This window comes from Podarcis erhardii (assembly GCF_964252035.2).
Source record: "Podarcis erhardii genome assembly, chromosome: 13".
Classification (NCBI taxonomy): domain Eukaryota; kingdom Metazoa; phylum Chordata; class Lepidosauria; order Squamata; family Lacertidae; genus Podarcis; species Podarcis erhardii.
In genome coordinates, this window is record NC_138502.1 from 28,118,523 (window position 1) to 28,130,948 (window position 12,426).

The following is a 12,426-nucleotide window of genomic DNA, read 5'->3' on the forward strand; positions in this document are numbered from 1 at the left end:
ATGAAATAACAAAGGGTGTTTCTGAGCATCTGTAGAGTGCCCCTCTCTCATCACTGGCTTAACCACAACCTGTCCCCTATGTATCTGGGATTATGAATACAGTCATACCTCAGGTTACAGACGCTTCGGGTTACGCAGTTTCAGGTGGCACACCGCGCCGAACCCGGAGGTACCGGAACGGGTTACTTCCGGGTTTCGGCACATGCGCAGATGCGTTAAACCGTGCTTTGCGTATGCGCAGAAGCGCCGAATTGCACCCACGTTTGCGCAGACGCGTCGCTGTGGGTTGCGAACGTGCTTCCCGCACAGATCACGTTCGCAACCCCAGCGTCTGCTGTAAAGGGCTTCCAGGAGAGACAGCCTCTCCCTTTTCCAATTCAGCACTGGCTCCAACCTGCTGGGCTCTCAACCTTTCTCAGAATTAGGAATAGAATCCAGCATCTTAGTTGCTCATATAGCCATGTGCCTCTGTGTCTCCCCTGTGGTTGGCTGTGGGCCACACTAGGATGTGTGTGTGTGTGTGTGTGTGTGTGTGTGCGCGCGCGCACGCTCATGTTTGGTAGGGATGGGAGGGGGAATCGGCCTTGTGAGACCTTGCATTTGGGGCCATCAGGGTGAGGACGTCATGGGCCGTGAGTTGGTGCAAAGTCCTCAGGGTGCATTCCCCAGCTGTGAGCCTCTTCCTGCGCAGAGGCCCCACTCAAACGAAACCCCTTTCATGTCTAATCTCCTGGCATGCGCCAGCCCTTTTGTTTGGCAGGCCACATCCTGGCTCTATTCCCTGCAAGGTTTGTGTGTGTGTATGTGTGTGTGTGTGTGTATGGGGCTTTTTATTTTTTTTTAAAAAAAAAGTGGTTAAAAATGGGGGGAGCTAATCAAACCCATCCTTGGGGGACTGGCCTGGAGGCCTTTCCCATCTGAAGGCCTGCTCACCCTGCGCAGGGCCAGGCCTTTTAATATCCTGTCTGACTGGTTTACTCCGGACTCCGGCTTGAAGAAAAACATCGGCAGACATCCTACAGGAAAGGGGCTGTGGTTGTGCAGCCAAGCGCCTTAACCTTTTCATGCCTGGGGGAGCGGAAAACGCATCGCACATGTGCAGGCTGTGTTTCTTTTCATTGCTGCCCTTGTTTTGCGACTGTGCCCATGCAGGTCCGCGCATTTGCACGGCCACAGCTTCGCGTCTGTTTTTATTGACAGGCTGCTCAGACCCATCTTGCCTTTTGACAACTGTGGCAAAAAAAGAAAAGAAAAGAACCCAGCATTTGGTTCCCAGTCTTCCCTCTGCTCTGCTCTTCTCTAAATCATAGCCCCTTCTCCCCTCTGGAGAAGGACGGCTGGTCTTGACCCCATGTCTTGCACATGCCACCACACCCCCTCTGGTGAGCTGTCTTGAATCCAGGAGTCGTGGGAACCAAAACATTTGAACAAGTTTGTGCCAGGGTGGAGGTGAGATCAGTGTGTGTGTGTGTCTGTGTGTGTGCGCGCGCGCGCGCACACACACACACACACACACAGCGCATTTCATGGGACTGGAGCCTAGAAGCTTGGAGGGAGGTTTCCCTCTTGAGTCCACCTCTCTGCTAGGTCAGAGTTTCCTTAAAAGATTCCATGTGTCTCCATTTTGTGGCACACAAGTTGAACAGATCGGATGGGGGTGCATCTCGGGGCCTGCCGTCATGTTACGCTGGATTACAGTTAGTTTTTATGCTGCTTTCCAGCCAGGACAGCCCCAAGGCTGCACATGCAAGTTAAAAGCGCAAAATAAAACAATAAAACACCAATTAACAAACAAAACTTATCGAGAGAGGGGGGAAAAACAATAGTAAGTCCTGATAGCATCTTAGAGAAACAGAAGCAGGATGAAATCAGGGGCCTCGCGCAATGAACACAAGTTGTCCTCGTAAAACTCCAGATGGTAAGATGGCCTTCAACATCCATTGGGAGGAGTGGAGGGAAGAGTCTGTAAACAGACCTTCCAAGGGAAGGAGGTTCCACAGCCTAGGAGCCACCATGGAGAAGGCTCATCGTCCTTTGTACAATGGCAGGACATGGAGCAAAAACCCCGGCAAATATCTCAATGGTCTAGCAACCTCCTTTGGAAACAAGAAGTCCTTCTGATACCATAGATGCAAGTTGCTTTGGAATTTAAAACAAACTGGAGCCAGAGTAGTTCAAAAAATAGAAAAGCAATGGCTTCCACGTGGTGGACCCCAGGAAAAAGCACTCGGCACCAGTTGTAGTTTCCAGACATACTTCCATGTAGAGCTTACTAGTCTAACCTTAGATGTGACCAAAGCATGAGTGATAGTGGCTGTCTTTTTCAGGAAGGGCTGTGATGTTGGTTTGTTTTGGGGTTGTTTTTTTAATTGAGGCATTTTTATCCCACCTTCACTCCCAGAAACTTAGGGCATGTTTACATTAGACTGGGAGAGAAGGCAGGGCGGGGGGGGGTGGGGGGTGGGAGAGAGAGATAATCTGACTGTCCTGTCACTCAGGAAGCTTCATGACTAAGTAGAGATTTGAGTCCCAGGTCCACTGCTCTAACTACTACCAGGGGTCAGCAAACTTTTTCAGCAGGGGGCCGGTCCACTGTCCCTCAGACCTTGTGGGGGGCCGGACTATAATTTGGAAAAAAAATATGAACGAATTCCTGTGCTCCTCAAATAACCCAGAGATGCATTTTAAATAAAAAGACACATTCTACTCATGTAAAAACACGCTGATTCCCGGACCGTCCACGGGCCGGATTTAGAAGGCGATTGGGCCGGATCCGGCCCCTGGGCCTTAGTTTGCCTACCCATGCACTACACCAGCCTGGCCCACCTGCCCGAGCTGTGCAAAAGTACTTCCGGCTACAGCCACCGCTTGAGCATCCAGGAGCACAGGATAATCCCAAAACCATGTGCCAGACTCTTGAGAAGGAGGATCATCCCATCCGGAACAGGATAAATACCCATCCTTAGATCAGCTTCCCTGCTGGCCAGCAGCACCTCTGTCTCACCACCTCCTGTCCCCAGCTTCCTTTAGGCACCTTTTTCATTTTGCCTGCTGAAGGATCTGTATAACTCTAGAGCTTGCGTGCTTTTTATGCCAACAGATTTTTGATTCAGTAAAATTAAGCTCACCTTGTTCTGCTGTTTTTTGGCAGGAGGGAGCTCCCTCCTTAACTAATCCTGCAAGTTGGCCCCTCAGAATCTTGGCTTCCCATCCCATTTGCTGTAACCCATCTCAGACCCCTGCTTCCTTCTCTGAGATGGGAATAATATCCAGGCTTTTAGCTGCATCCTGTTATAACCAGCCTAGACCTGCTTCCTTCTGCATCGGTGGCTAGGAGTCCAGATTCCCAGGCTTTTCTTCCTCTAGGGATCATCCATAGGATATATTGCATTTTAAATGTCTTCTAAAAACCCTTTTCTACCTTCCGTCACACTTCTGCACCATTTCTAGCCAGCACCGAAGGTCTCGTTTGTCGCAACTGCATTATATCTCCCCACCCACAGAGATGTGTGACATACTTTATAGGGGATTCCCTGCCTCATATCACAGACACAAGATTGCGCTCTTGTAGTCAGTGTTAATTAACTTGGAGCAACCACACAACAACTATTCACACCCCTTTTGCCCTAGAAGCAAAAGAACCTAGAACCCTGGTTATTTTGCTAAACTCCGTTGTTAAGCAGGTATGCACTCTGTGAAAGCACAGAGGCACTTTGGTCTGTACAATAACTGTGTGTGTGTGTGTGTGTTTCTGGCATTAAATTGCAGGTTTTGTTGTTGTTGTTTTTAAGACAAGTGTCCTGATTGTTTTATCGTCCTCCTTCCCGAAAGCAAACCCGTTTCCTTCCAGATCCAGGACTCCATCAGCGTCAAGTCACTACTGCACTGCCTCCCTTTCCCCCTCCCCACCACCCCGCGCTGTTCTGTTGAGCTGCTGTGCCAAGCATGTAAAGCTCCTGGGATTGGCTGTTTCTGGCTCAATCCCACATCTTATTTCTCTGCCCTGAAAATGTCAAATCGCATATCGCTGCGGTGCCATCCCACCCTTGCGGAGAGCATGCTGGAGGCGGCTTCCAAAGCTTCCAGGCCTTCGGGCATCCCTGTTTGGGGTTACTCTTCCCTACTGGGCTGTCCTGTTCCCACTTCTCAGTGTTTCTCGGGGAGGGTATCTTACGTGAAGGCTTTACGGTTGCAGAATCAGCTGAGCAGCATCCCTCCAGGACAGAGCGCTGGGGCAGCTCAGGCTCCAATCCTGCTGTTGAAACCACAGAATGGTTTTCCCAGGAGGCCAGCTGACATTTGTACAGTGGTACCTCAGGTTAAGAACTTTATTCATTCCGGAGGTCTGTTCTTAACATGAAACTGTTTTTAACCTGAAGCATCACTTTAGCTAATGGGGCCTCCCACTGCCACCGTGTCGCCACAGCACGATTTCTGTTCTCATCCTGAAGCAAAGTTCTTAACCTGAAGCACTATTTCTGGGTTAGCGGAGTCTGTAACCTGAAGCGTCTGTAACCTGAAGCGTATGTAACCCGAGGTACCACTGTACTGGGATTTAGCAGCCGTTGCATGATCTGCGGGGGGGCCCACTCCACCCCAGATTTCTAAGTTCAGTCAAGACAAAAGCCCAAATTCAGTGCAAAGGATACGAATTGATGACCAAACAGCAATTGTTTTAGAATGTAATCTTCTTCACATCCTGTGTTAGTATCCCTGCAGAGAATTTGGAAGGTTTTTCCCCCCCTTTTTCTTTAGGGCAGTTAATAGTAGGCAGAACCAAGTAAGTTATTTTTGTGCGCAATTGTCTCAAGAGCACATGTCCTTGCTCCTTCCTTGTCTTGCGTCTATTTCCCATCACGGATCAAATGTGTGAATGGACCATGTCACAGATCAAACACCACGGTTACAGCTTTCATTTCTCCTCACATCACCTTACATGCAATGTTTTTTCCGCTGAAACGATTCACACATTCAGCTCCAGCCAAGCATTCAGTCCTCAAACATAGGGAAGAGAAGTGATGTATGAACACAAGGCCCATAAGAGGCATTATGAAAGTGAATTGGTCGGGTGATTTCATCATGTAGGTTCCAGGCAGACTCCCCACCCCTCACCCCAAATACAGCCTCTTCTGTTTGCGTATTTAGGCCCTGAGAAGCTCACCTGATTTCTCTTTCCCTTTTTTTCTGCAGCCATTGAAACACAGAGTACCAGCTCGGAAGAGATTGTGCCCAGCCCCCCTTCACCGCCCCCACTGCCCCGAATCTACAAGCCCTGCTTTGTGTGCCAGGATAAGTCTTCTGGCTATCACTATGGGGTCAGCGCCTGTGAAGGATGCAAGGTGAGAACGGAAAGGGCAGCTGGGAAAGGAGGAGACCTACTCTGCAGGGGAAAGACATGGGGGGTGGAGGTGGGATGCCAATTGGTTGGGTGTGCGAGTTGCAGTACATTTTTTAAGCTGCCGAGACAGACCACAGGCAATTACAAAAGAGGAGCCATGAACATGGAACTCTTGAGAGAGGTACTGCAGTGTAGTGGGGACGATAAAAAGTGAAGCACACCACGCCTTCACTCCTTCTGGCTGGCATGTTTCCCCCCGCACACAGGCCTTGTTGCTAGGCCCCATTGAAAGTCACACAAACAGCCTGTTTCCCTGTTGCTACCACCTGCTCCCCAGCTATTAGGGCCGGTACTGCGATGCCATGTCCCATAATAATCTGAGGCCACTAAGTTTAGGTTTTGCCCCTATCCCATGGGTATTGGGGGACAGAGCAGTGTTCACGCAGAGCTTAGAAGCCAATCTCTCAACTCTTCCATGCTAAGAGGAATTATTATCACTATCGTTGTCATTGCTAATATTATTATTGTTAGAATTTATTACCCGCCCCTCAACCTAAGGTCCCAGGGTGGCTTACAATTTTAAAAGCCTCATTGATATTAAAGCACAATATTAAAAATAGTGCAAGACAACTTAAAATTACAAAAAACAACAACAAGCTGAGTCCTGAAAATAATACAGAAGTATCAAGAGGCATGTCTTCAGCAGTGGAGATTTCTGGGCACCAGGTTGACAACCACAGTTTAAAAACCTCTGCCTTATTCCATAGTTAAGGCCATTTCCACTGTGTGCGTTTTTCCTTCTTGCAGACTGAGACAAGCAAATTGTTGTAAGACCAAGCAACAGTCCAGCAATGTAGTTGAGGTTATAGGATTGTAGTGTTGGAAGGGATCCCCCGGGGTCATCTAGTCCAACCCCCCCCCGGCAAATAGATAATTCCGTCGTTGTGCCTGTAGGGTTGCCATATTTTGAAGAGCAAAAAAAAAAAAAAAAGACACACTTGTCGACTTCTACTTTTAACGATGGATTGCTTACTCTTCTTTTTCAAAATTCCTGTTTATTCCTCTGTCTTTCTGCTAAGAGGATGAGCTCCAGTTGCTCTACCTGTGAACACACACACATGCCCTCACTTGCACCGGGCTTGGCAGTGTGACCCTGTAGGACTGGCAGAGATCAGCCTGAGCGGGCAGGCGCTGTGCTATGTGCTCAGTCCCCAGCAGCAATTCCCTTCCCTCTGGCTCATTAACACGAGGCCCTTTGTGCCTCTGGTAGCCTGGAAGAAAGGCCTTTCTCCTTCCCCGCCAGGAGTCTCCTAATCTCATTAGAGGGACGTGGCAATGTTGTCTTCGCTCCCCTCTGCCATTGAGTAGCCAGGCCTCTGCCATGGCCACCCCCAAAGCAATGGGCCTCAACTTCTGACTGCGTGCCTGTCCCAGTTGGTTGCAGGGTTGGCCCTTTTAGCACTTAAGAGAGCTGCTGACATTTGGTTCTCTTGAGAATGTGCAACATCGGGCTGTTTATATTCTAAACCCCAGTGTAGTTTCAGAGAGGAGGCAGTAATCCTGAGAGTCTCGGGTTTCTAGCCCTCATGTGCAATGTTTGCCCTTCCCTCTTACTCTTCTGTCATTACTAAAGGCCTACATTCTCTGAAGCCCCGACTTATTGTAACATCAAATATATTCAATTTGCTTAACTCTGAGAGTGTAAATCAGGCTTCCTGGATTTCTTTGATGTAGGGGCAGCAGTAGTGCGAGCATAGGCAAAACCTTTTTCGGTAAGGCCCATCCCTGTGGATGTAGTTGCATAAAACAGACACCAGAAGGCTTAGTTTGGTCAGAATCAAGTATACACTTCCAGAGTCAATGCTGAATACATTACTTCTGGTATATGAGCCACCATTAGCTTCTAGTCTAGAGGAAAGTGAAAATATGTGTCCTGGGCTTTTTAGACTTGTCAACCCATGTGCTATCTGAAACCAAAGGGGCATATTGGTTGCCTGATGTGAAATATATTGGCTTTATCTTCAGCTCTCCTACCCCTCTACAGTGCCCTGGGCAGCTCTTAACATTCTGACAGCAGAAAAGGAAGAGCCTGTGGGGCTCTCTAGAGGATGTTGGGACTGCAAGTCCCATCAGCCCCAGCCAGTGGTCAAGGACGATGGGAGTTGTAGTCAGCAGCATCTGAGGGGGCAGGGCTGCAGGTTTCCAACCCCTGCTGTAGTACTTTTTTAATCATGCGCATTGTTTATTTATTTACTCACTCGAAAGGATTTATACCCTGCTCTTAAGCCAGGACAGCTTGCTCCCAGAACGTCCTTACAAATCAATAAGAATAACACAGCCCCTTCCTTCAGGCTTATGATATAAAAAGACAGGACATAGAAGCAGGGTGGTGGTGGCGAAGGACACCCACACCCACACACCCCATCCGGTCTCACACGGCAGCAACATTGGCAGAGCCCACTCCAGTTGGGGGGCTGAAAGTGAGGGAAGGAAGGGTCTGCCTTGGTCTCATGCCTTGCTTTCCCCCTCTTCTCCCCCCCCCCTTACAGGGCTTTTTCCGCCGCAGCATCCAGAAGAACATGGTGTACACCTGTCACCGCGACAAGAACTGCATCATCAACAAAGTGACGCGGAACCGCTGTCAATACTGCCGCCTGCAGAAGTGCTTCGAAGTTGGCATGTCCAAGGAGTGTAAGTGGGGGAAGAAGGGAAGCTGTTATGCATCCTCTTAAAGCAGTGGTGGCCAAACTTGGCCTGCCAGCTGTTTTTAGACTACACTTCCCATCATCCCTGACCACTGGTCCTGTTAGCTAGGGATGATGGGAGCTGTAGTCCAAAAACAGCTGGAGGGCCAGGTTTGCCCACCACTGTCTTAAAGTAACAGGTCCTCACCCCCACCCCGAATGCCTTTCCGCATTCGAAACTCACAGGGGCTGTTGAGCAAAGTCAATGATCCTGATTCCACAAAGGCTGTTGGCCGCCCTTGTTGGCCAATCCACAAGGTGTGTCTCCCTTAAGAACAGCAGAGCATTTTCAAATCATAATTCAAAACAGAGTGCCGCAGAGAGTCCCCTGTGATACGGACTTTGAAAGGTGAGGGCTAAAGTAGTCCTGGAAAGACTTTGGAGGAAGAAGAGGAAAGAGAAGACCTGATATGGAACAGAGAATGTAACTGGGGCCATTGGCATATTCACTTGCAGTGGAAGAGCAAAAAGAAAAGAAAAAGGTAAGGGAGATGAGAGAGGCAAGAGATGTTCATTTCTGAAAGTCAGATTTCTAGTCCTCAGGATTACGGAGGTACGTTTCAAAGTTTATGGTTGTGTTGGCGAAAACTTCTAGGGTTTAGCAAAGAGAGGGTTGTACCCAGTGCTAGTTGTACTCAAAGGAGACTCAATCGAAATTGGTGACTCCAAGTTAGTCATGTCCCTTAACTTTAAGGGGCCTGTTCTGAGCAGGGTTTACGTTGGCTGCAACCCAGAATGTCTGGGCCGTGCATGATCGCTAGGCCTTCCCTGAGGTTTCAAGGCATGGTTATGGCTTCCCTGCCAATGCGCTCTCTACTTCCCACTCGGCCGTATCTTTCCTCCCGCACATCATCTCTTGTGGAAATAATAATAATGCAGTGTTTGCATTTTAAAAATAAATCAATCATCAAATTGACCAATGCAAATATAGGATGTTGCAGTTGTGTGGATATGTAGGACATTACGTCCAGTTTCACATGTTTTGGGGGGAAAGGGGAAGGGTTCCCCATTCTTGCTGGTTCTTGGAGGGGGGAGCTCACCATGACTGCCCTCTCCCTCCTCCAGCCTCCCCCAAAACAGCTGCCATTGAGATGGAGGGATTTTTCCAGCTTTCACCCCAAAGAGATGGTGCGTGGAGCTCGCCCCTCTGCTTTGTGCTAATTTTGAGGGTGTTTCCCCGGCAACCGGTGATTGATGATGTCAGAGATAAATGACGCAGACAGGGCCCTCCTGGCGTCTGCAGTGCCTAGTTGTCATGGCTCCCGACTGTAATGGGGGCGGGGGCGGAGGGAACCCCACTTCGCCATGACAACTCCAAGGGTGAGATTGATAAACCCTTGGGGTGGGGAAATAGCAGATTGATCCAGTCGAAAGGGAGGGCTGGATGGGTGGGGAATCGGTGGTTGATCTGGGACATTGGCGGTCCTGCCCTCCCCAACCCCTTTTGCCTTTTAAGTGAGAAACAGGATAATGAAGAAATAGGGCAATCAGGAAGGTGTGGGGTGGGGCAGGCATTATTCTGGCCTAGTCCCGGCCTTGCTCTCCACCCATTTTTGCTGAGTAGCAATATATAATCCTGGAGTCCCTTTTTAATGACCACAGTCCATCTGTCGGCCCTGAAGATGTTCTAAGGGAGAGAAAGATGACTTTGCTGACCAAATAATAGCCAGCGGGAGGACGACTCTCGTTGAATTCAGGTACAGAGCTAAGGCAGGGCAGGAACCAATGTCTTCCTGAGATGTAGAGCCACTCTTTTTTTCCAGGGAGGAAGGGAATTCAAGTACAAACCAAACTGAAATGTTTGTTAGGGAGCGGGCGCAGAAAATGAGGAACGCGGGGGCACCTTTCCCAAATCTGCTTTTAAGATGCGCCAACAACACACACACACACACACTTCTCCTTGTGCCAGCTGCTTTTTCTCCCCCCCCCCAAGCCCCTATGTGATGATGGATGCAGTATTTCCCCCCCGCCCCAACTGCTTGTCTGGACTGCGCTTTATTGAATTTGCCAAGCAGACATGACTGATTTCCGAATTATCCCCCTCCCTCCCGCCCCCACCTCCTCCCTCAGGCAAGGCGGTGAAATGTACCAGCCCACTGTGAGCGAAAGACTCATCTGGCGTTACCACCGCCTCACGATTTGTATTTATTTTATTAATATATAGATATAAGTGTGTGTATGTTTTTAAGGAAAAATTAAACCCCAAAAGGGTACACACCAACCATGCATTCCCACATGACTTTCTCCAGGAATTATCCTACTTTGCAAGGATATAATACCACAAGAGAGACCAAAAAAAAAACACATACACAAAGCTTTGTGCTTGCCTCGATAAATCCCTTCCACGCAGAGGCAACGCCACAAATCTGATGCATGTGGCCACGTCTTGTTTAGCAGCCCCTGGGTCTTAGTTCTGTAATTTGCGAACAGTTTTTTGTTCTATGTAGGTTAATTAAATTAGTTAAGAGGCTCTGGTTTGACTTTCTTTTGTCTGCTTGAATTTCTAGCCCCTTCTCATGTTTAGGGTTCCTGGCAGGTTAGAGAGAGAGAGAGCTGCTCACGGGAAGACATGTAGGAAACAACCCATTTCAGATACCTTGGCACAACATAACAAACGTTTAGAGCTCCGCTCCCTTTGCTAGCTTTCTCCCCCGCCCCCCAATGTGCCAATAAACAGCTTGTGCAGAGAAGGTTGTGAACACTTCCTTAAGAGATTTGGGCGTTGGCGAGTTTCCAGTGGAAGAGAATTCCACTCTTAGTTTGCTGAGTGGATGGTCCTCATGAGGACGACGCCCCTGGTAGGTCTTAGGGAGCACTAATGTAGGGGAGGAAGACATTTCAGGAACTAATGGCTGAAAGTGGAGCAGGTCAAACAAGACACAGGTTAGGATGGCAGCTAGCTTAGGTCTGGAGGGTTGCCTGTTCTCCTTTCCCTTGATGGGGTTGCACTCCCCCTGAAGAAAAATGCTTGCAATCTCATGTTCACTTGGACTCTTCTTTTCTGTTGGGTTGATAGATTTTTGTGTACACATGTGCAGGGCCTTCTCAGTGGTGATTCTCAAGCTCTGGAATATGTGCCTCCAGAGCAGGCACCTCAAACTGTTTGCTTCTTGACATTTCAGCTGCTGGTTAAAGTTTCATTGATCATGAAGAAGGCTCATTTTTATACTAAGCACGTCTCTCTCTTTTCACTTTGTTCTTTGATAACTATTTCTAAGCATCTCTGTGATTTTTTTGGAAATGACTTTTAAAAACTGTGATGATTGAATGTGATCTCAGGTGCTGCTTTTTTTGGCACCAAGGGGGAAAAGGTATAGAAGTGCTGAACTAAACAAACAGACTGAGATTGGAAGTAAGAATATAATGGTTAAATATTTCTGGGAGCAAAGAAAACCACACTTAGCTGGATAAATGCGTGGTTTCTGTTGCTTCGGCTGCCAGTCACTGAGCTCTGGAAAGGACACACATGCATGTGGGTATGCGGGCCCACACACATGCTCCTTTGCACATATTGCATGCACACACATCCGTCATGAGGCCAGGTTGTGTTTTCCTAGCTTCCCAGGGGCATGAAAAGCTGCCACATAGTGAACAAGATGTCTTGTGGCATGTTGTGGCACCAAGTAAATGATTTGGTGAATGAATACATTCTGTTTGCATTCCAGGACTGACTAAGGTAGGATTGGGAACGGCTCCAGTTTACTATAGGGGCAGGTAGGGGAGGTGTCTCCCTCCTCTCCTGCAACACCTAGTTGCAAACCAGTGTTAGAAACTCAGCTATATAAGCTAGGTGCCGAATGCCTCTTTAAACCAGGGTTACAGTCACCAAAACGGAATGTCTAGTTGCCTTTTTGTGGTCCAGACAGCTCGAAAGTCGTATTTTTCAATACAGCTTTTTGGTTCCTGAAATCCCATTCTGATTGTGCAGATAAAAGATCATGGGTAGAATTCTACAGGATGTGTTCAGCTAGTGTGTTAAAACAGTCAAGATCCAAGGATCCCCAGGCATGCACCCCCAGATGGTGGAGGCCTCAGGCACCTTCACTTGGTCGCAGCAAGTGGCCGATGGCCAAGTGCCAAATGCACCTGGCAAATTCCGAACGCTGTTGTGATCACTTTCTTGGGACTTCAGGAGCTATTCGATCTGCAGGCCCGCTTTCAGTTTGCACGCTCACTCTCCAGCGTAACACACAGTGGCCTGGATTGGGAAGGCTGATCTGTCCGTGGAGCTGGGGCAGGGCGGACAGCCAGTAGAGAAGGATGCTGAGAGACGACAATCAGCGGAGGCATTTTTGTTGTATTTGTGTGGCTTTGTTTCTTGGATGCCTTCCTTGCGGAGGTGGT

At 48.6% G+C, this 12,426-nt stretch overlaps 1 protein-coding gene across 3 annotated transcripts in view; it reads left to right on the forward strand.

Annotated features, from left to right (window-relative positions):
* RARA (retinoic acid receptor alpha) overlaps positions 1-12,426 on the forward strand; it is a 186,876-nt gene that overhangs the window by 165,045 nt on the left and 9,405 nt on the right. For all 3 annotated transcript variants that reach the window (XM_081838030.1, XM_081838029.1, XM_081838031.1), the window contains 2 exons: positions 5,191-5,339; positions 7,888-8,029. In XM_081838030.1, the coding sequence (XP_081694156.1) occupies positions 5,191-5,339; positions 7,888-8,029 (291 nt within the window). The remainder of the gene's footprint in view (positions 1-5,190; positions 5,340-7,887; positions 8,030-12,426) is intronic.